Source organism: Apteryx mantelli, chromosome 27 (genome assembly GCF_036417845.1).
Source record: "Apteryx mantelli isolate bAptMan1 chromosome 27, bAptMan1.hap1, whole genome shotgun sequence".
Taxonomy (NCBI): Eukaryota; Metazoa; Chordata; class Aves; order Apterygiformes; family Apterygidae; genus Apteryx; species Apteryx mantelli.
Window position 1 is genome coordinate 1,188,735 of NC_090004.1, and position 24,114 is coordinate 1,212,848.

General features: G+C 49.5%; 2 protein-coding genes across 5 annotated transcripts in view; both read right to left on the reverse strand.

Moving 5' to 3' along the window:
• Positions 1 to 524: 524 nt before the first annotated feature.
• Positions 525 to 4,703, reverse strand: SLFNL1 (schlafen like 1). The gene is made up of 3 exons (XM_013942950.2): positions 4,245 to 4,703; positions 2,569 to 3,057; positions 525 to 656 (listed from the first exon to the last, which is right to left on the reverse strand). The coding sequence occupies exons 1-3, from the start codon at positions 4,701 to 4,703 to the stop codon at positions 525 to 527; spliced, it is 1,080 nt and encodes a 359-aa protein (XP_013798404.2).
• Positions 4,704 to 7,398: 2,695 nt separating this feature from the next.
• SCMH1 (Scm polycomb group protein homolog 1) overlaps positions 7,399 to 24,114 on the reverse strand; it is an 82,807-nt gene continuing 66,091 nt past the window's right edge. For 3 of the 4 annotated variants that reach the window (XM_067311381.1, XM_067311378.1, XM_067311379.1), the window contains 4 exons: positions 21,883 to 22,014; positions 13,679 to 13,882; positions 12,301 to 12,443; positions 7,399 to 9,806 (listed from right to left, as the gene is read on the reverse strand). In XM_067311381.1, coding sequence (XP_067167482.1) covers positions 9,681 to 9,806; positions 12,301 to 12,443; positions 13,679 to 13,882; positions 21,883 to 22,014 — 605 coding nt within the window. In that variant the 3' untranslated portion in view covers positions 7,399 to 9,680. The remainder of the gene's footprint in view (positions 9,807 to 12,300; positions 12,444 to 13,678; positions 13,883 to 21,882; positions 22,015 to 24,114) is intronic. The other variant, XM_067311380.1, reaches the window with a different exon arrangement.

Sequence of the window (24,114 nt, forward strand, 5' to 3'; positions counted from 1 at the left end):
CTGAGAAGTAAGATTGGTGCAGGGCAAAAAAAATGGCAGTTTTATATTGAATTATACCACGAGCTGCCTTGGGCTCTCCCTGGTGGACTGTTTGCAAAGCCCAAGTGCCTCCCTGTTCCTCTGCCTCTTGGAGAGCTCCTTTCCTGGTGTCCATCAAGGGGTGGTAGGTCCACTCAGATACTCAGAGCGGCGCAATCTCTTTGGGATGTGTGTTTCTGTAGGGCAGAAAGCAGCATCATTGCTGCTTTCAGCATCTACTGCAAGCTGCGGTTGCTCACTGCACTCCCAGCAGGAGCAGCGTGAGAATCGCCTGAGCTATTGGATAAGTAACCAGCTCCCTGCTGCCCAAAGCCACTCTGGGGACAAGTGTCCCAGGGCAATGGTCGCCTGTGAATGAGGCCCAGGTCATCCTGCCATTGCCAACCGCTGCCCTTACTGGAGCAAAGTCAGGCTCCAGTGATGTGCAGGGAAGCGCTTTCTTCCTTACACTCCTGGTCTCCTTGCTTCTCCATCTCCAGCCCTGCTCACACAATGGTGCAGACTTTGGACCTGGGCTGCGGGCTCTGTAGCTGGTTGAGTTGTTGCAGCAGGTTTTCCTTCTCCTTCAGCAGCACCTCAATCTTCTCCTCCAGCTTCTTCAATTCTCCTGACCATTTCTGTGGACGGAGAAAGCCTGGTAAATGATCCTTGCAGAGACATACTGGCCCAGCATTTCCTCCCTTGATGAGCTGTGAGAGCATGTGTCCAAGGGTACCCGAGCTGGCTTAGCTCTATCTGCATGCAAGCAGGGTATTTGGCAGCAGGGAGGCACCAGAAGAACAATCTGAAATAGGCTTCACGGCTTAATAAGATACTGCTTTTCTTGTACTGACTTAAGGAGGGAGTGTGTTTCTGGGCCCAGTTCAGTCCCTGTTTTGTTCACTGCAAGATTGTTAAGCAGCCATAGAAAATTTGAGCTGGGCACTGCCTGCTCTTGAGCAGAGCCAGCCAAGAGCAGTGATGCTACAGTGGTACCAGTAATTGCAAGTGTCGTGGGGAAAGAACAGATGCCAGGAGCTTCCTGATGGAGACAGGGCTGGGCTTTATATTCTGAAGAGCCTCAGCCAGGCTCCTTCCTCCCTCCCTTGCTCTGCGGGGTCCAGACTGTGTGGCCAGGGCTGTGACAGGATTGGTGCAGAAAAAGGGGCCAAGGTGGCTGAGGGGAGCGTGCTGGGAACTGGGCATTTGCTGCTAGGGGAACAGCTGCTTTCAACCTTGCAAAATGACTCTCTGTTTTCTTCAGTAGCTGTAAATTAAATAGTTATCAAAAGAGAGATGAGTGCCCTGAGCTGAGGCTTCTCCCTGGGAGAGGAGAGCTGGGGTCTGTTGGGTGTGTAGGATGGCTCAGCTCCCCACCAGGACACAAACCCTGCAGACTATCATCTTGGACACAAGTGCTAGCCCAGTTGTCTCTTCTTGAAGGGAGAACCTGGCTGTCTCTTCTGCTATGAGTTCACAGGGTTTGGGGATGGCTCAGGACCGGCAAAAGCAGGCAGCCAGGTCCAGGTGCTGGCATTTCACCACATCAGCCTTGCCCCTGCAGCCTCTCATGCATGTCAGATAAAACTTTCCCCAAAACATCTTCCCTGAAATCACCTGGGCTGAACTGGGCTCCCATCACTGTGGGACAGGCAAGACGCAGCTCATAGCTGCTTTCTCAGTCAGTTCAGTACATGCTGCACGGATCACAGAACAATGCTTGGATCTGCTAACCTGGTTCTCCATCAAACACAAGGTCTCAGCCCAGAGCCTTCAAACTCAGCACAGCCCTTGCTGCATGGCTAGTGCCATGGGGGTTTACTGTACCTTGTCCCACTTGCTCTGTGCCGGTCGGGCTTTTCTTACTTTGCTGCCTATCCTAAAATGTTCCTTCAAAACTGTGTTTTATCTTATTAGCTCAGGATGCAACAGTAATGACTATTTGGAGGTAAAGACTGGATGATACAGTTAAATTTACAGATGAAATGAGCCTCCATGTGGCTTGGAGCAGTCCTGCTGAGTGGTGCTTTCACTATCCCCAGAACCCCCCAGCCTGCCCTGTCCCAGGACCCAGCAGTGGGACAGTGCCAAGAAACAGTGACCTGGTGCCTGTCCTGGGCTGATCTGTCCACCAGCCCCATCAGTGAGACTGTCACCAGGGATAAAGAGAGGAGCACTTTTACACAGCGCATGTGCATGCTCCTGTCATCCGCTGCTGAGCTCAGAGCTTGCTGGGGCCCCCAGGGCTGCAGGGAGCATGGTGGGGTGGGCTGTGTGTCATAGCTAGTTACCAGCACTATCCAAGTCCTGCTGTGCCCTTATCCTTTTTTGGGGGGGGGGGGGCGGGGAGCAAAGTCACCGTGGGACTGGCCAAGGCATGATGGTGCAGGGAATGACCAGCCCCAGCATCAACAGCTCAGCATCTTCCCCCTGAAAAGGTGGCTGGATCCAGGCCCCACCCCAGCCCTGCCTTGGGGACTGCGAGGCCAGCGCTGTCACCTCCATCCTCCCCCACTGAGGCTATGGCTGCACCAGCACTTGGGCAGTTACCTGCCGGCACCACTCCTGAATGGCACTTCCAGAGAGTGGGCCCTGGATGCTGCCGTCCCGGCGCAGGTACACTTCACCCTGGTCCGTCTCATAGAGCAGCAGCTCGCCCTGCGACCCCGGTGCCTGGACGCTCAGACGAATCACCTTGAGACATGTCCCTGGGTCCCCTGCCTTTACCACAGGAATGAAGGTCAGGGCGTATGTGTCGGGGAACACCTGGGGCTTAAAGCCTTTGAGGATGGAGTCAATGAGCAAGCGGATGCGATCCTCCTCCCTGTGCCCACAGTGGACGCCATGCACGAAGCCTGTGTCCTCCACTCCCACAAAGAGGCTGCCACCTTCGCTGTTGAGGAAGGCGCACACATACTTGCGGACGTGGTGTTTGAGGGTGCCCATCAGGTACTCCCCACTGCCCCGCTTGAACTCCACATTCCTGGTCTCGCTGCCCATGAAGGCCCCGTAGAAGAGGCGCTCTTGGCCCACGATCTCCTGCTGCACTATCGCACTGTCAGAGCGGGTCCCTCTCCGAGACATCATTGACTGGGCTGCCAGGGAGCCCCAGGGCTTGGGGCTGAGCTGGGTGGCCTCGAAGCCTCGTGCCCTGCCCTTGCCAGGCTTGCGAGATCCCGGGCTTCGATGTGCTGGGGAGCTGCTCACAGTCACCTCCAAGTCACTCTGTGCGGATTCAGGAAAAGGGACCTGGTCAAGGGGACAGGGGCAGGTGAGTCATCCTGCGGGGGTGGCCCCAGACAACAGCCCCAGCTTCTCTGCCCTGGTGGGGGACACACATTAGAGCTGGGAGCCAAACTTCTGCATAAACCCCTTTATCAAGCTTCTTTATAGACCCAGGGAACAGATTTGAGGGCTCCCCACTGGGGCAAGCTGCAGAGACCTTTGCACCAAGCATTGAGGCTGGGACTGGAGAGCAGGGCCTTGCTCTTGGTGATGTCCCAGGAGGCCCAAACCATAGGGCTGCCACCCAGATCTGGGCAGCAGTATGAGACTCAAGCTGCAGTCTAGCCTCCACTGCCAAACACAACCCCCTCATCCTGCAGAATTCCCACCACCAAACCTTCTCTGTCATGCCAAGAGACTCCCTTCACTTGGCTGAGGGTGCCAGGGCCATGCTGGGCTCAGAAGAGGCTCACTCATCTCCATCCCAGATGTGCAGCCCTGTGGCCCCCCCCCTGCCCACTCCCTTGACGATTCAGGCCCAGACCTCAGGCCTGGCTGGAGAAGGGCACCAGCCACTGTAGCATGGGGACTGCTGGGCTGGACGTACACAAAGCAACAGTCCTGGGGAGGAGGGGATAGGGGGGACAGTACAGCTCTGTGTTGACATGTTGGAGCCCCAAATCCCCAATGCCCCAGGAGAGTTTTTGGGTCCTGGGGATGGGGGAGAATCAGGGAAGGAGGCAGGGAGCATGGCTGTGAGCACTACACAGACTAGCAAGTGCTCAAAGCAAGGAGCATTTGGCCCTGGAGACATGGTGGCATCTGAACTGAAGTCCCAGTGGTGCCCAGCAAGCCCCAAGGGTGCCAGCCAAAGGCAGCAGAAGTGACAAAGCCAAGGCTGCAGGAGGGACATGAGGTGCCTGAGACAGCCCTTGCTCCCACCCCATCTGTGCTGGGCCCTCCAGGCCCACCCAGATCCCCTTTACCCCACCAGCACCCACCTCCCTGTCCTCCTGGGAGCTGGGTGCCTTTTGCTTGCCTTCCGCGACCACCAGTGTCTTTCCCTTGACCACCAGCTCTCTGATGAGGCTCTGCTCCATGTCTGCAGCAACCAGGAGCTGCTTTGCAATGTGCTCGAGGCTCATCTCATTGCCCAGCTGCACTAAGGCATAGGCCTGCCTCGGCTTCTTCACCACCTCAATGTGGTGCCGCTGGAGAACCAGGCCCGCTGTGCCCAGGATGTCCTTGAGTATGCTGCAGAGCACCTCTGGCGAGTACCGTGGGTTCAGGTTCCCCAAGTACAGTGTGTGGGGCTGACCAGGGACCCCTTTGGTCTCCATCACCAGTCCCTCTGAGGGCTCTGGCACAGAGGGTCCCTCCTCTGGTGATGCCATTGAGCTGCCCACGCCTCCAATCCCCTCCTCGCCTGGGGCCAGGAGAGATGTATCTGCCCCCGCCATGCTGCTGGCTGCCGGCTCACAGGGTCTCGCCTCCATCCCGCAGCTGCCTGCATACAGGGTGCACTGGGGTACATGCTGTCATGGCACTGGTCTGTGCTGAGGAGAAACTGGAGGTGGGGTCTCAGGGCTCAGATGCCCCCAGTGCCCACAGTCTGGCTGCCAGTGGCATTTGCCTCATCCACTGTTACATGTCACTGGGCTGCACCTGGAGATGGGGGGCAGACGTGCAGAGCTGTGCACCGACGGGCTCAGGGACTCCTGCCGGGGGCTGCGCTTTGCCCGCCACGCTGCCCAGGTGAGTGGGGACCCCACATCCCCGCTGCAGGCTCCTGCAGCAGGGAGGACTCCAACCTGCAAAACAGGAGCTCGTCAGAGACGAGACCCAACCTGGAGGCCAGAGATGTCCCCATTGGCTGGTCCTTCCCTGCTCCCTCTGCCCCCACCGCTGCCCTGTCCAGTGCTCCCACTCATCACATCTCCCACTGGGAAACCGCGAAGTCCTTGGACATCTCCCTGGGATGACTTGAGACCCTGGACACAAACAAGGCAGCCCTGAGCTAGCCCCCAGCCCTTGCCTCATGTCACAGACTGAGTACAGAGCCCAGCCTTCCCCAGCATTTGTCACAGGATGCCTGGCTTGGGGACAACCTGCTTCCCAAGCATGAAGAGAAATACAGGCACATGAGGAAGGATTCAGAGGAAGGCCCAAGCTGCAGAGTGGTGCTGACCAGCCAATGTCCGGCCATACCCCTCCTTGGGCTTTGTCCCACCTCAGGCCACCTCAGGGCAGGAGACCCAGGTGTCACACCCTGCCAGCAGCCACGCAGCCCTGAGCAGGCATCTCTCTGTTCTTCACACAGCCCTTGGGAGGAAGCCAGGACACAAAACCATGTGGCAAATGCTGTCGACTGGGCCAGACTCTGGGCCATGCTTGTGTGCAAGCATGGGGGGCCTTCATGGTGCATGCTGGGTGCCACCAGCCCTCTGGGTGCCACCAGCCCCACAGAAGCCATGCTCCCACCAGGACGCTTTTATGCCCATTTTACAGAATCCCCCTTGGAGGGCTGGCACCAAGGACGTGGTGTTGCATCACAGGACCTGGCTGGGCACTGAAGTCCCTGTCCAGCAGGCATCACTTGCCAGCAGCCCCAGGCACCTCAACCCCAGCTCTGCTCCAGTGTGGAGGAGGCCGGGATCCTGCAGGATGGAGCTGGGTGTCTTTTGTCACCCTGGGACAAGCCAGAAGGACTACTGGCTGTGTGGGACACAAGTACAGATGTGCTCCCAAAGCCCTTTGCTGGACATGCAGGGAACAGAGACCATGTTGGGGGGCTCCTAAATGTCCTGGCAAACACAAGGCTGTGGCCTGCTTCCCCCTCTGTATTTGCCAGTCTCCATTAATCACACCAAGATCTCCCTAACCCTCAGTAGAGCCAGGGTTGCAGCAGGTGCAGGAGCCCAGCTCCATGCCTGGTCTGAGCTGCACACAAAGCACACCGCAGCACAGCTGGGGGTCGGTGGGATCAGTCCATGGCCCAGGCCATTTGGCCCCTCTCAGAATAAACCCCAGTCACTTTCTCACACCAAGTGTCTCGGACAGCAAGGGACCGTAGCCCTGTTTACCGCAAAGGGCCGGCAGCTCCTGGGCCAGGTGCGTTGTTCTCCTGGAGACGATCTCCTGGGTCAGCTGCCAGCAGTGGCCTTGGAAGGGTGCCACATTGTGAAGTCACCGGTGTCACCAGAGGCGTCAGACTAATCCCATGCCAGGGCACGTACCCAGGTAGAAATGGATCCCAGCACCAACACAGTCCCCGCACAGGTCACAGCCCCAGGGCAGCAGGGAGAAGCATTGCTGCGTGGAGAAGGTCTGCTCCCACTTGGAGGCTGGCAGCAGGAAGGCAGTGCTGTGGCGTGCAGGGAATGGGGACAACCGTGGGAAAGACAGCAAGTGCAAGCAGAGTGAGGGTGGAGAGCTGGAGCCCTGCGGTAGTAGCAGCACTGGGGAGGACTGGGAGGAGAGAAGAAGCTGCAGGCTGCCCAGGTGCCAGGGCCCTCGGGGACATGTCCTGCATGCAGCCCTGCACCCCGCAGATGGAGGACATCCTGAGAACTGGGGTAATGCTGCAAGATGCAATACAAAGCTCTGTGTCCACTGCTGTGTGCTCCCACATACAATCTCTCAGAGCTGGGAGCAGGAACTTGGGCCTCACAGGCCCCACTGACTCAGTGAGACCCTGGGAGGCCTCTGCCTTGCTCTGTGCCCAGGCTCACCAGTGCACCCAGTCACGCTCAAGCCTAAGAGGTAGAGGCAGATCTGCAAAGAGCAGGAGCCTTGCTGGGCTGTCAGAAGGGCTGAGCAGAGCTGAAGTCTACTGCACAGGCAGAACATGCCCTAATATTACTGGTTGGCTACTTTGGCTAAAAAGCCCATATTCATCTGATCATCAGATGGCTTATGCTGATTTTTTCTCAAGCTAAGGGGTGCCCTAAGCTCTTCTCCAAGCCATGCCAGAGGAGCAGGGATGGTTCACTAAGGGGGTCATTTGCCTGTCCTGATGCAAGGCCTCATGCCCAATCCTTGGTCAATCCTCTGGCCGCCCAGCCTAGCGGAGCTGCCCATAGCAGGTGCTCGCAGGGATTCACGCTACTGGGAAGCCCAGCCAAACGCTCCAATCAGTGCACACACAACCAGCAATGAGGAACTTAGTTATTCTTTTATTTATAAACAAATGAACATAAAATAAGTGCAGAGGAAAGCACTGGCTGACCCCGCACGGGGACCTGTCTGCAATGGGCCAGCGAGATCAGCATTGGGTAAAAATGAGAGGGTGTCTCTGGGCCAGTGCTGTGAGCAACAGGGCTCTGCGAGGTGGCCAGAGACCCACCTCCCTCAGACCACACTGGTGCAGCAGGGATTGCAGCTGAGACTTTGCTGTACAACAAAAAGCCTTTTTATTACTTTGGGTTTTTTTTTTTTTTTTTGCAACTTTCCCCTTAGGGGTAAACCTGACCCAGTGCAAGAGACTGGTGGGCTTGTTCACCACAGGAGCCCTTTCCGCTGCTGGCTTGGGCCTTCGAGGCTTGAAGGGAAGAGGGTGTGAGATGTTTCTTTGTATGCAGAAGAGGGTGAGCTAAGGGCACGAAAAGAAAGAAGTGCTTGCAATGTAGATTCCTCCTGTCCTAACCCTTCGGTCAATGCAGAAAGGAAGTGTGTGTGCATACATAAGTGCGCTGTATGTGCATGCGTGTGCACATGTGATGAGACAGCCCACAGCTCTAGACCTCCACCACGACTCTCCCAACAGCAATGACAAGGTCAGCTCTTCCCTGGCTTGTCCCAAGCTGGGGCACAAGATGCTCCAGGGGCTTGTGCAGCCCTTGTTTCTACAGAAAGGTTGCAGAGTGGGACAGGAAGCCTGTTGCCATCGGAGTCCCCGGCCAGACTCAGAGCGATCCAGGGTTAGCAAGCTCCAGGCTGCCACGAGCCGGGGACTGACTTCGGGAAGGGCTGGGTGGCATCCACTTAGATACTTACATTGCAGCTGCAGTAATGCAATTGGGACAGCAGATTACTGCTCAAGTGCCATCAAAAATAAATACATTAGACTGTCTGAAACAAACAGGTGCCCCTGGGTAGGGCAAGACCTTGCAGGAAGAGCAGTGCAAGGACTGGTCACCAGACTGGGCTCCTCTGACTCCCAGACCCAACATTCTCTTGCACATGCTGAGCTGGGACGGACTAAAACACCAGAGGACCAGGAAGGCCCACTTGAAAGACAAACTTTTACATTTCTGGCTAAAAATCTCCAAGGGTTGTGAGTTCAACAACAGGTACAAAAAACATCTCATCATTTTAAACAGACAACTCCTTATAAAAAAACCAAAACCAAAACCAAACCAAAACAAAACAAAAAAACGAAAAAGGAGAGAAGGATCAATCAAGTCCTGCAGCATCCAGCCAGCCTCCACTGCCAACTCAAATGCTAGCACGGAGGGCCTGTCCTTGCCACGGGTACGCCGGACCCCAGCCATGCACCTCATCGAGTTTCCCCACGGCTCTCTCCACGCTCCCCAGCAGTAACATGTGCTGGCCACGTGGCATCATCTCAGCTGCGCTTCCTCCCTGGCCTCCCCAGTCAGAAATAAATACAAAGGCCTCCATCCCCAGCCCAGTGACACCAACACATGAAAGGTCAAAAGTTAAGGGCAGGCACAGCTCTGCCTCCAAAGAGAGGTGAGCATGCTGAAGGATGGGCAAGCAGGCTGGTGAGACCTCAGCATGTGCTGCGGCTCCCACCTGTTTGTGGAAGACTGGGTATAAGATGTTTGTTGTTCTAAGCTAGCCATAATATTATGAGAGTTGAGGGTGAATTCCAGGCGCCATCTCTCTCTCAGCCTGGCTGTCCAGAATGGCACAGTGAAGCGCAAAGTGTCCAGCATCCCGGGGTCCACTGCCCGTCTGACGTGAGCTGAGGAGACAGGAATCGAGGACCACCCGGAGCAGGCAAGGCCAGGAGAGCAGGGCTGGTAGGAAACGTGAGAGCAACGCACTCCTGCAGCAGAGCAAAAGGGAGAGGATCCAGCACAACTGCCCAGTCCCTGAAAGGCTCTACCAAAGCTCCCATCCAGAGCAGCTCCTCAGTCCCAAGGAAGAGGGACCAGGAAATCACAGAGAAACACCGGCTCAGGAGCACAGACAGTCTCTCTGCTTCCAACAGGACATCCACGACTTGAGTTTGGTGTGAAGCCCTGGGGCCCACAAGTTGTCAGTCTCCTTCCAAAAGGCCTCATGGGCCTGGCTGCCAGAGGAAGGAGTGGGCGCGTGGCTGACTGGATCCCTGCACCAGTCCAGGGTGTTTCTGAGGTGTCCATCTGCGGCATAAATGGGTGTGTGTGCATGCGTACCTGTCTGCAGGCGAGTGCGCGTATGTATGGACAGGAGCAGTGTTTCCAGGATCCGTCCTGCCAAGTGTCCTCTCAGAACTTGCCTTGCTTTAGCTTGTCGATATGGTAGGTTAGCTTCAGGGCCGGCCCCAGCTTCAGCCCCATGTACTTCATCATCATGTCACTCCGCAGCAAGAGCAGGGCTTTCCCGTCAATCTCCTGCAAGAAGGAGAAACAACACCACCAACGTGAGCCTGTCTCTGCTCTCCAGCCTGTCATTGCCAAAACTGCCCAGGGTGACGCTCAGCTGTCACAGTAGAACTGCTGGACAACTGAGCCCTTTTTGGCTCTGGCTGCCTGCTGCCACCTTGGGGTCAAGGCAGGGTTTTGTTCTCACTGCTCATTCTGGTTTTTATTCGCCTAGCATGAAATGCTGCTCAAAGCACACCACTAAACAGTGCCTACAGGGCAGGCCCCTGCCATTCACACTTGTAAGCCCAAATCCTTCCTGCTTAGTCAGGTCATGCCCAAAAAGGTGATGGCTAAAGCAGCATCACTGGGCACGAGCAGTCCTCTGCATCCTGCCCTGTCTGCAGCACTAGGGTTTCAGGCCTTTGACAAGTGTTTGGTGCCAGGATATCTGCTGAAATCCTTCTGTTGGATGATCTAGTAATAAACAACCAGGTGCTATGTCAAGCTGAGGATTAGCAAATCCTGAATGGAAACAGGAAGCAAGGAAAAGGGATCAGGAGAAGGAGCTGCTCCAAAGTAGAGGAATCTCCTGGGTACTAATAAATGGAGCAAACTGCTTTAGCTGTACATCTGGGCTGCACAGGCCTTTGGCACTCAAAGATCTCCAGTCATGAACCTTTCTGACCTTGCACACTTGCACTCAACCCTTCTTGAGGCAATAGCAGTGCACAGGAACAGTCTGTCACTCAAAGGCATCATCACCCCAAGGCACTACAGGGGAAGCATTCTGGAAGAAGATACACTGACCCTCAAACCAGTCCTGTTGTGACACATACAGCACTTTGCACACTGGACTTTATCATAGGAAAAGAGGGAAAATAACCATGCTGAAAATCAAGGTCATAGATGGAAGCAAAAAATAAAAATCTCTTAACCCAAAGAGAAGGCCACTATGTGTAAAGTGGATTTCTGGAGTTTCTAGGAGTCCCTACAGCTGGCAGAGGAACAGGGAAACAGAGCATCTCATCTCCAGCAGGGATGATTCCAAGTGTCTGAGGCTTTACAGCTGAGACAAACATGCCCCTCACTGAGGCTCAGGAAAGGAGGGGTACGAAGCTTGAAATAACTGCAGAACAGCTTTGTACTTAGCATCTGCTAACAGATGATTTTCAGATCTCACATCTCTTGCAGCATTCCTTCTCATTATCTTGTTGTGGCTTGTCCAGAGTTTTGGAGTGGACAAGTTGTTGTTGACAGCCCAGCTTCCATGAAGAAAATATTAACTGACATAAATGAAAAACAAGAAAACTCCCAACCTCTTCCAAAATAGAAAACCCTGTCTTATGGTGATGCTCAATTAGGTCTCAAACTTAGTAAGATCTCCAATATTCTCCAGTACCAAGTTTGTTCTGCTTTTCTCTTCTTAAAATGAAAGGTAAGTTTTTCTCAGAATTGCCAACACAGGGGACTTTAATCTCTCAGCAGAGTGCTGAACACTCTTTTGCATAATTAAACGGAATATTTTTCAATTACTGGTGGTTCTAAAATGGAAACTAATTAAAAAAAGAGACAGTGTTGTCTCAGCTCCATCAGCAGAAAGAACTGCAATACCTCACTCTTCTCCTGCCTTGGGAAGGAGTCTGTAGGTCTCCACTTAAAAAATTACTACAAACCTGTAGGACACACAAGATTTACAGTTCCAGCAGCAACACAAACAATGACACTCAGCACACAGAGCAAAGCAAGTCCAGTACTGTCCCAGGAAAACACTGAGTGTGGGTTCCACTTCACGTGTGCAAGCAGTGCAACTCACTTCTTGAGACCCGACACACCAAGCTGAGAACATGCTTAACTGCCTGGCTGGAACACGACCTAACCACACAGCTCTTCGCCACTTCCTGTTCACACAAAGTATTTTCTTCTACGTTTCTTCTGACTTCACAAGTATTGCCAGGTTATAACATGGAATGAATCAAAAGGCAGAGGAAAGATGAACTGCCTGGTAGGAACTGGGATGCAGAACTGCCAATATTTTTATAACTTTAACTGTACGAATTCCATGTTGTGTCTGCAGCTGTTTTACACTTAAGGACATGCACACAGACCAGAACATTAGAAGACCTCTTTTTATAGGAAACAGTGAAATAGCAACTCACTCAATGAATTCCACCTGGGACACATGTTTTCTCGCTAGAAGGTGAATTTTAAGATTTCAGGGTGAACATTTTTTTGTGTTTTTGGTGCTAAGGATACCAGATTTAAATCCAGTTAAGGGCTGAACTGTTTATATGCACAGAGGCAGCAGTAGTAGAAGGTTTAAGTCGGCTACCATGTCTTCACCTCTGTGACCTGAGGAAGAGGAATCCCAAGCCTAAACATGATACTAGCAGGATTTATGAGGATGTTTTTCATAGGACAAAACTTTGGCTAGTACAGGGTGTTGCTGTTCTTCAGATTTCCTAGATTTTCCTCATGTGATGGTCTGTTCTGCATCCATATACATATATACAGACATATTTACATGTTTTCGAAAGAGGTCGGCGTGGGGTCCCAGCTGTGGATCAGCTTCTCGTATGAACTGCATCACTTCCTCCACTGTCCAAGACGAGGGGTCTCGGCTGTTCAGCCGCGAGACATCTCGAGATCCAAGATATCTATCTGAACCTGGAGGGTGTAATTGCAAGACAGCAGCAGTTATTTAAAGCATGACTGCAGCATCATGTCAGCAGTTATTCACATTTAATCTACCATTCAGTCTCCTTTCTTGAAGCAGTGACAGAGACAATGTGAGGGCACATCCCAACCATGTCCAAGAGAATCCTGTTGCTCAGGTCTAGCACCTAAGCCTTATTGTCTCTCTTCAGGCCTTACTTTCAGAGCAGCCTTCTACAGCCAGCCCCTTTATTTCCCCTAAAATCCAATTTTCCCTCACCCTCTTTCAGCTCAGGTCTGCCCCACCATTCCTACTCTCTGACTTCCTTGCCCATCTGTTAACATTTCTCACCTTTGTAGAAAACAATCCTCTGTTCCCACTTGTTTCCCCAAATACCATCTCTCCTCTGCCTTCCCATCACTTCCCCACTCAGACACTGTCTTTAGCAACTTTAACATGGCAAAGTCATTTTATGTTTTCATAGGCTGCATTTTCTGATGGACTGAGCCCATATTCAAAATCCTGTTGTCTTTAAACACTGCAGGAGTTAATGAAAGTCCTGTTCTCAAATTGCTGGAATCAGCACAGCCTGTTGCTTCAGATCTTCTGTGCAGGAGTACTTGTACACACAGATGTGGGGGGAGGCGGACAAACCAAGGTATTAGTGACCTGGTTTTGGCCTTTACTGATGCCACGTACATAAAATTATACCATTGCTTTGCAAACACTTAGATTTGACAGGTGCTGATTTACTGCAATTATCAGCTCTCCTGACCCTATTCCTCCATACGCTCTTCTATATGTGAGTATCATTCACGCATCCACACATCCTCCTGGACACCCATCCCAGCTCCCACCCTAATTAGACAGTTCTCAATTCCCTGGTCACTCCCAATCCATCCTCCCTGATTCAGACACCAATTTATCACTTTGACAGCCCCAGTGGATATACCCCCTAAACCCACTTGCAAATTCAGCTCTTACCTACTCGTTCCTATTTACTGACTTCCAAGTCCCCACCTAGTCACTAAGGCAAATAACTGACCCTGAAAGCATCATCTATCCATATTTCCACCCACCCATCTGCCATGTCTCTAGAACTACTGTTAAACCTAACAGACTACCTGTTTAACAGTGTAGAGGCCAGTCTCTGGTACTTGCTGAAGTTAGAAAGATGTAACTGGAGTTAGAAAAGCCCTTTATTGCCAAATTTACAATCGGAGGGCTGGCTTCTTAACTCTCTTACCCCCAGAGCTAAGCCTACGCAAGGCAGAGGTACTGCCCTGAGTGAGGCTAGAGGGTTGGTGCAGGTGCCTGTATCCCTGCAGGCGATAGTCTCTGGAGCTCCTGCTGTGGCTTGATGAATTGACAGAGTTCAAGGCAGAGTCCATGGGGTCCAGGCGGGGTTCCAGGGGACCTGGGAGGCCATCTCCCAGGACAAAGGTTTCACCTGGAATGGCACCAAGCTGCAATTAGTATACATGCTGCCCAAAGGTAGATCCAACAGCAGAAAGCAGAACATAACTACAGCAAAGGCCACTCTGGGTGCATAGTGCTCACATGCAGCAATGATAACAGGGTTCCAGCAACTGGACTAGTGGTCTTCTCCAAAGCACAAAAATCAAAAAGATGCACTGCTAAAGTGCTATGGCCTGGTGTTTCCCTGGCAAGTTACAGTCCAACCAGTTAGCAGTGATAATGTTTGATGCCCAGATTTGAGCAACGGCTACTCTGTTAATGCCAACACTAGTTTCTGCTTGCATTCCCACATCCTCTTACTGATTTCACAGGACCTTCCTTCAATAGTAGAGCAGGCCAGTGGCAGGCAGGGTGGAGGGTTGCCTGTTCTGAGTAAGGACAACATTTCTTGATGTCAACAGATACAGAACTCATCAGCTCTGAGCTGGGCAAGGAGGTTCCCAAAGATCCAGTCAAACCTCACACATTTTATTCACTAACTACGAGCATTAGCATGCAAGGAAATGGCCCAGATGGTTGGGACTGTGGAAGATTTTTAGCAAGCACCTCATGCCTTAGACTGGACAACAGCATACACAGAGTGAGCTTGAGAGCCTCCTCTGAGCCTCAGACACACTGTCACAATCAGCCAACACTCTCAGACAGGCTGGCCCCAACAGCAAGGTGCTGGTAATCAGATGCTGACCCCTTCAACTTCCTGCTGAGCTCTTTTTAATTGCCTAACAAAATTGGTGACCAACATACTCTGCATCCAGGCTACTGTTATCCTTCCTTTGAATATGGCAAACACAGAGGTAAGGACAGCTGAGTCTTCAGCCTGGACACAACCTGCTGCAGGTCCTACTGCAACTGCTCAGTCATTCACTCCAGTTGCAAGAGGACTCCACTGCTGGGACGTACACAGGAGGGACAGGGCAGAAGGCTCCAACTGTGCAGGGCTCTCACTGTGAGACTGGCTTCCTCACCTTCTCTTCCAGAGATGCAATTAATTTGCAGCTGTCAATGACAATGTTAGGATGGAGAGACTGAGAAAACTATCCTGGATATTATATTGTACTGGCTGAGCCAGATCTGCAGATTAGCAAACGAATCTTGTACCTACAAAAGATTTCCCTTTGCTGCTATACTATGAAAACTTCATCCTAGGACCACATGTTGGTAGATTTTACTATGACACAGCACAACCTAGTCTTAGTCCAGGTGGACCTGATGCTTCAGGAGTCATACTCAAATACCTGGCTTCTTTATTATGAAACATCTGGCAAATTGTACAGTGAAAGAGGAAAATAGTTCCTAGAATGAGGTGTACTGCCCATGTACTACAGTCTGGGCTATGCTACTGCACCTGGATGGGATTTGGAGCACCTTTACTAGTGCCTGCAAAGACACTCTTAAACCAGTTCACAGTTTTGAGCGGCTGCCATTCAAACATTGCAGCAGGCTACACGGATGGAGAAACGAAATCAGAGAAACTGCATCTGCCAGGCCTGGACTTCTTCCCTGGACTTCACAGACCGCAGGAACAGCAGGAGAAAATCTAGCATGTCAGGGAAACTGGTGTAGGATAGGAGTGAAGGAAGCTTTGGAAGTTATTTTGCAATAGTCTTGAATCAGAAATCCTTGTTTGATACATACAGAGCAAGTGAAAACATCTACCCGCATGGGAAACTACTGACATGTGGGCCAGCCTACAGCACAGGTGACCGAGTAACAGACTTGATAGATCAGCACTGTTTTTACACAAGCTTTTTAAGCATGTCCAACTGGTTTCTAAGAGTGTCAGAGGCCTGAGAAGCAAAGAAAGAGAGAAATGCCTCAAATGCAACCAGGGTAACAAAACCCAAAGGAAGGAGGGTTGCAATGATGGAGATAATAGCCTTGCATTTGCTTGACTGAATTGCCAGAAAGCTGGAAAAGAGGAGCATTACCATTTTATAGCTTTATGAGGTGAAGTTTGGGAAGCTATGGGCTGACTGTCTCAGAGTGAACTTGCCCCCATGATCTCTACTTGAATGCAGAGAGCAATAGCATTGAAACTAGAGGATGAAAAAGGCCGAAAACAACATGCTTCCAAGGGAAATAGCCCAAGAAAGGCTCAACCTCTGCAGTATTCAGATATTACTTTGGATGCTGACAAGCTACATCTTCCTTAACTGGAGCACAGCAGCATCAACTTAGCAAGAAAGTTTGGGAAGAACTCAACAGCTTTTGGACCTCAGGCTGTGATGCCAGCTCAGCGCCCTCACCACCATCCACTTTCAGCACAAAACCCCACAATTCAGCTGGGCTGCTCTTGCCCAGGCTCAGATAGCACTTCCTTGCCCGAGTCTGGACAGACCCACACAATGGATGCGATTTACACTAGTGGCACTGAGAACTTCTTTGTAGGAACTACATTGCTTCTCCAACAGCAGCAAAGTTTTTGTTAAAACATGAATTACTTCCCATTAAACATAAGCTTTTTGGAACATCCAGGCAAAAGGGTGATGTCTGACTCATGGGAAAGTGCGGTGGCATGAGAAGGGTTAGCAGGTCACAGCCCAGTGCACTGATCTGGACATATTTATAAAAGGAAAAGGAAACCATGGCTGGCATAGCAGAGATATGGGTATGGAAACAGGTCTGTGCTGCAGGGCTCCATCCTCCAGGTGATTCGAGCACCCTCTGTGAGGTAAAATCGTCTCAATTCACCATGAAGATCCAGGATACCTGACCCAGATTTGCTGGGTGAGGCAAATATGCATGTCCAACTGATAATGAAAATACACCAAAGCTTCATAAGGGGATGTGTGTCAGCAAAAGGAATCATGGAGGCATGGTGGCATAGCAAACACAACTGGAGTACTGTGATGGGTGGATACAGGCTTTTTAGGAAGGACAGGCCAGGAAGGCTGACGATACAAAACTGGGAGGAGTGGCTGATACACCAGAGGGCTGTGCTGCCATTCAGAGGGACCTGGCCAGCCTGGAGAGGTGGGCGGAGAGGAACCTCATGAAGTACAACAACGGCAAGTGCAGGGTCCTGCACCTGGGGAGGAATAACCCCATGCACCAGTACAGGTTGGGGGCTGACCTGCTGGAAAGCAGCTCTGTCGAGAAGGACCTGGGAGTGCTGGTGGACACCAAGTTAAGCATGAGGCAGCAATGTGCCCTTGTGGCCAAGAAGGCCAATGGTATCCTGGGCTGCATCAGAAAGAGTGTTGCCAGCAGGTCGAGGGAGGTGATCCTCCCCCTCTACTCAGCCCTGCTGAGGCCACATCTGGAGTACTGCGTCCAGTTCTGGGCTCCCCAGGACAAGAGGGATGTGGCACTACTGGAGCAAGTCCAGCGAAGGGCTACAAAGATGATTAGGGGACTGGAACATCTCTCTTATGAGGAAAGACTGAGAGAGCTGGGCCTGTTTAGCCTGGAGAAGAGAAGGCTGAGAGGAGATCTTATCAATGTGTACAAGTATCTGAAGGGAGGGTGTCGAGAGGATGGGACCAGACTCTTCTCAGTGGTGCCCAGCAAAAGGATGCGAGGCAACGGGCACAAACTGAAACACAGACAATTCCACCTGAACATGAAGAAATACTTTTTCACTGTGAGGGTGACAGAGCACTGGAAGAGGTTGCCCAGAGAGGTTGTGGAGTCTCCTTCTCTGGAGATATTCAAAACACGCCTGGATGCAATCCTGTGCAATGTGCTCTAGGTGACCCTGCTTGAGCAGGGGGGTTGGACTAAATGATCTCCAGAGGTCCCTTCCAACCTCAGCGATTCTGTGATTCTGTGAAGGCAAGGAGGAAGAGTTGCCCTTTATGTAAGAGAGCAGTAAGAATACATGGAGCTCTGCCTGGAGACAGGTAAGGGACCAGCTTAAAGGTCAGGATTAGCCAGCAGACCAGCATGGGTGACATTGTGGTGGGTGTCTGCTATAGACCATCTGATCAGGAAGGAGAAGTAGATGAGGCCTTCTTCAGACAATCGGAAGAAGCTCCATGTTTGCAGGTCCTGGTCCTCATGGGGGACTTCAAGCACCCTGATATCTGCTAGAAGGACAACACAGCAGGGCACAAGCAATCCAGGAGGTTTCTGGAGTGCATTGGTGACAATTTCCCGATACAGGTGATTGAGGAGCTGACGAGGAGAGGTGCTCTGCAGGGCCTCATCCTTACAAACAAGGAATAAGTGGTCAGACATGCGAAGGTCAGGGCAGCCTTGGCTGCAGCAACCATGATATGGTGGAATTCAGGAACCTGAGAAGACAGAGCAGGGCAAAAAGCAGGATAACAACCCTGAACTTCAGGAGAACAGACTTTGACCTGTTCAGGGACCAGCTTGGAAGAATCCCATGGGATATGGCCCTGGAGGGAATAGGGGTTCAAGAGCTGGTTGAGATTCAAAGATCACCTCCTCCAAGCTCAAGAATGGTCCATCTCAACAAGCAGGAAATCAAGCAAAGGTGGCAGGAGGCCCACCTGATGAACAAGGAGCTCCTGACTAAATTTGGACATAAAAAGGAAGTGTACAAGAAGGGAAAGCAGGGACAAGTAACCCATGAGGAATATAGATACACAGTCTGAGCATGCATGGATGGGGTTAGGAAAGCTAAAGCCCACCTAGAATTGAAACTGATAAGGGATTCAAGAGTGCAGTTTTACTACTAAAACATGGAGTTTGGCCACAAGTATATTTGCACAACTACTGAACACCCACTGTTTCCAAAAAATTATAGTCTTTGAAAAGCAGGTCCCCACTGTGCTGGAAGTGCAGCTTTTTAGCAAAAAGCTACATAAGTGACAGTAGCTGTAAGAAGAAAAACAATGCAAGAAGTGAAACCCCCTCGTCATCTTTCTGACTTCTTGCCTACTGCTACTCACAACCCCAATTATTCTGTAATTCTGTGAATTTCTGAGCTGAGCTAGCAAAGACTACAGCTGGGGAGGTGGGAAGACCTCAGGGAAAACAGTGCATAGGTTCATGTCAGTACAATGCTAAGGGCCCAGAGATCACCCTCAGAACATATTTAATTCAACAATTAACACATTGTCATCTTTCTGATTTGAATGCACTATGATGCATTCTTTAAAAATGTGATTGTGTTCTTACACATGCTTATGACTGTACATCCAAACAACAGCATGAGGCCATGCATCTAGGGACCGCTTCTTTTTTTTTGATTAAGGGGCAGAATTAAAGCTGCATGTTCATCCTCAGGTTACCTGTCTCTGGACTGGTAAGTGCTTGGCTCTGCAGTAAATATTACATCAGAGCTGGAGGCTTTTCAGCAAAGTCAGTGCAAGAAAGCTCTAGGATTTTCTTAAAAATACAAACTTACAGAGAACTGCTTGAGTGAATGACCCTGACAGAGAGGTGAGAGAAAAACAAGGCAGGAGGAGAACGATGACTAGGTCTGTGAATGATCCGTGTCAAAAAGACATTGTGCTTCTGGCAGCAGCAGCACACAGCCTGCTTTCAGGGCTTTATTCAGAATTCTCTCACTCTTGATAATCAGCTTTGGAGTGAGGAGGACGTGGTTGATTCTTAGGTACGTTTTCCTATACAGACTACTAGTTTTAAATACAGGAGCATTGCAGGAAAACATGCTAAGATTAGTGGTGGAGAGGCAAAGAAGAGATAATTAAAGTTTAATTAAACAAATAGTCCTATAGATTCAAGAGTGCAGTCTTACTGCTAAAACATGGAATTTGGCCACAAGCATAAATCTGATCTGCACAACTACTTAACACCCACTGTTTCCAACAAATTATAGTCTTTGAAAAGCAGGTCCCCACTGTGCTGGAAGTGCAGCTTTTTAGCAAAAAGCTACATAACTGACAGTAGCTGTAAGAGGAAAAACAATGCAAGAAGTGAAACCCCCTCGTCATCTTTCTGACTTCTTGCCAAGGGCACCTACTGCTACTCACTGCCTTCCATCTGACACACTGGAAACTGTTCAGGTACTGTAGTCTGTCACACCTCTGAAACCAGTATATGCTCTGCTGAGGGAGTTTATCACCATGAGAAGTCGTACCTCCTTGCCCAAGAAATATTGAACATCTGAGTATTTCAGGCTCATATGTTTAAAATACATCCACTCAAATACAAATGTTTCTGCCTGTACTTAAATTTCATGGTGAAGGAGGAAGAACAAGCTTTTAGCTGATGGCTTGTGGGATAAAAATGAATTTTTAGAAGCTCTTTGGAACTGCACCTCATTTCTCCCTTCCCTGTACACTTCCTGCCAGGTCCAAGAACAGACCAAGACCAAGGTGCTGCAGGAAGTTCAGAATGCAACAGGATCATCATCCTCATATGAAAGCTCACCTTCTGCCCACTTGTCTCTACTTCCACAAAAGAGGCTGGAGTAATCTGGGCATCTGGATGGCATGTTCCATTCAAAGGGCAAAAGATAAACGAACAGACTTTAAAGTAAACCAAGACTCAATCTTGTAGGCAAGCTAACAGAGATTCCCACTCAGAATTACCTATTATAGGAGCCTTTCTCTCTTCATTGACAATACAAAGAGGACAACATACCCACTATCTAACCCGCACACCTTAGTCTTTAGACCATACCAGTGAACTTCAAGAACAGGCAAAATACTGCATGTCTACCTGCTGATGGAGTGGGAGCAGACACATTTTTCTAGTGGTTACCTAAGTACAGTGGCTGATCTATTAGAGGAGGATGTCAAGGAGATCAGAAAGGAAGTGTATCTAGAGGTTAGAAATGGAGTGGGCATTAGGGAACAATGCTTGACTTGTCAATACACTGGAATAGGTGAGACAGTTTGGGAGTTCACCTCGTTCTTCAGATCAGCTATGTGTCAAACTTACAACTTTAATCAGTTTAGATTCTAAGGCCAAAGGGTTCTGTCCATCACAAGGTGCAAATTCACTATCCCTCTATGACTAGATACTGGGCAGGTAATACTGGAGAACACAGGGCAACAGTGAGTGATGGAGACTAAAATGACATCTCAGCACATGGGAGGCTGTCTAATCTCAAACCTGGGACCAACAAACCAAGCCCAGAAAACTCAGTAAGAACCAGGGAAACAGTGGATCTAACAAGATACTAACAGACCACAAAGCCACTGAACACCCAACAGTCTCCAGCAATTTTTTTCAGCAACATATTAAAAAGAACCAAGACTAACAGCTTGGTGGTTTTCACAGTCCACAAAAAGGATTTTAGTAAGGTTGAAACTCCAGTCCTACGTTACAGTGTGTTTACAATTCAAAACAAAAGGGAAGGTGGAAGAGTATTTACTGAAGGCTTCTCCTCAGGCTCAAAAAGTTCTTTAACTAGCTGCACTCCCTGGAAATCTCCCACTTGCATGTGCATGTGAAACCTATGTACCACATACCAAAGAGCACATTTCTGCAATTACTTTTGAGAACATGGCACAGCACATCTGCCCTAGCGTTACTTGCTTGGCATTGCAGAAAGCAGTAGTGCCCTAGGAGCCAAGATGTAGTTTGGTTTAGCTGGTGAAGAGTATACTAGTAAAATGCTGTGCTATTCAGCAATGACTGCAAGGAACAAGATGGGATCTGGGAAAGGGCAGCAGGTTCCCTGCAGATGAGCATCTGTAGAATACACTCCAGCAAATGATCATGGGAAAATTCAGGGGGAGACTAACTGAAGCAACTGGATACTTTTATGATCATTAATACCATGTAAATCAATGGAAGCTAAAATACAGATTTATGTATTACATTTTATGGTTTTAGATGATCACTATCAGGATTAGAAAGAATTCTCCCTGCATTCCACATGCCTAACACAACTGGTTTGTGTACCTGCCTTGGCGTATAATATTTTCTCCAATTCCTTCTGAAACATCAAGCACCGACCCATGCCAGAGACAAAGAAAAGCAGACTTCCTAAACCCATGGCTTAATTTGGCATGGCAAATCTAATTCTGCTATATCCATTACAAGCCACTATAAACAGCCAGCTTTGGGAAGAGATGCTGTGCTCACCTTCCAAAGGGTGACGGTCATTCTTTGGTAACTTGGGGGAGAGAGGAGCACTGTATGGAGGGGAATCTTGGGAATATCGCTTTGTACCCCGGCCTGGTCCCTGCAGAGTGCCGTCTAACGAACTGCTTCTGTCTAGGAAAAGAGAACAAGCCCTATTTAGGAGTGGAGACTTTCTGGGAAATTCAGTCCTGCCAGAGTCATTTCAGACTCGCATCCACCCCCAGCCTGTTAACAGCCTGTTAAAACTACAACCCAGCTATGTCTGTCAGTGCTTAAAATTTTATATTTTGCTTTGCAATTTTTATTACATATAAAAGAGTGGGAATAAACCTAACAAAGAATCTTAGCCGCAGTTTGCCATACTTCACCCCACACATCTTCCTTGATTAACTTAATCCCATTTCTCCTAGTTCTACCCCTTGGCTCATCCCACACAATTCCTGCTCCTCCCCACTCTCTTCACCTTTCAAATATTCATAACCTTTAGACAATTTGCAAATACTCTATGACACACACAGTGCTTGGTTAAACTGTACTTGAATTTTTAATCTTCCTCCAAATGGATCCCTCAAGCTTCCCAGCTGTCACTGCTGCTCTTTTCCAAATGCTTTCCAACAATGAGGTTCTCTGCATTGTACACAACAGTCGAGGCACAGTTATTCCAGCACTGTATACATCAGGCTGGGCTGTGACATGCCTCTTTACAGATGGATAAACACTGAACACAAAATATCAGTGGATGGATGAACACGGAGAATGAAAGTGCTAACATGGATGGGAACAGAAGCCAGCAAAGCGATACAGTTATCAGTAGGACCATGTCTTATCTGGATGCAGTATAAGGTATGGTCAATAAGAAGCAATGAAGAGGTTATCTATCAGTAACTGGTGTTTCCTGAGCCCTGCAGCCCACATACAGCTGCAGGTGCACATGGGCCATGAGCACTCCTAGCTGGTTCCTTTCAGCTGCCCCAAGCGCAAGAAGAACATGCGAACCCACAGTGTAAACATGTTTGTGGATGTTGCCTGGAGAAAGAACTGAAATGCTTATAGACAAATGCCAGGAGCCTGACAGCAGCACGGAGGAAGCTGAACTACTGGTGCAGGGCAGGAATGGGTACTGGAGGGATAACAGAAATATGGTGAAGAGCAATTACAACCGGACACCAAAGGAGATGCGTTACATTGAACAAAGAAACAAAGGTAAAGATGGTTGGGAAGCATCAGACAGTCACAATTTAGTTGACTAAAGAGAAAAAAAAGGTAGAAAACAGTATCCATTTTGATCAAAATTCATTTTGGGAAAGGAAACGAAAGCTGCTTTTACCGAGAGAAAGCTGGGACTTGTCTACAGGCCCCATGACTCCATACAAGTATGAACAGAAATCACTGTAATATTATTAGAAAGGTAAATATTGTCCTCAGGACAACTCACTGTAAGAAATATTTATTGCCCAGATAGAGATCAGAAACAAATGCTGTTAGAAATGTCCCTGGATATCCCTACAGGTAAAAGAGAATGAATTCCTTCACTGAACAGTCACTGAACCACAACAAAAGGTGATGCTTTTTAAAGGTTCTTTGTGGTTTTGTTCCAGGTTGTTTTATTAAATTATTTGCTTTTGTAAGTAATGCAAATACAAAAAGTCAGGTTGCAGAAAATAATTCAGGGAATTGTAAGTTAAGTCACTGCAAATTAATGAAAGATTAAACCAAAAGTGGGTTTGTAATGAAGGTTTCTGATTTTAAAGACCGAATTTTAAGAAAATAAGGAAATGGATGAATAGCCAGAGCTGAACTCAGTGGTCAGGATGTAGAACATCAAAAAAAGAGAGTATCTTCAGTTCAAAAGATACCATAAAAATCATGAATTTGTATCCCCATGAGGGGAAGATTTGGGAGGAAAGGACTCCAAATCTAATTGGATAAATACTCACTTCAAGAAGGATTTGAAGAACAGGTGGATCATTTACTGGAAATGAAAAGGACTGCACAGCAAGGAGACTTATACTTCAGAGCACAAGTAGAGCGATAAAGTGAACTTTTAATTCAGTTTGTCTTTTGACAGTGCTGTATCCTCAGCTACAGAAGTAACAAGTGAATGAGAAAAGAAGTAGAGGATACTGTGCAGTAAGGACATGGTAAAAAGAAAAAAAAATAATAAAAGAATAAATAAGAAAAAAAGCTTGCCTGCAAATTATGGGACAGCTTTGGGGCATATTTCGCCTCACC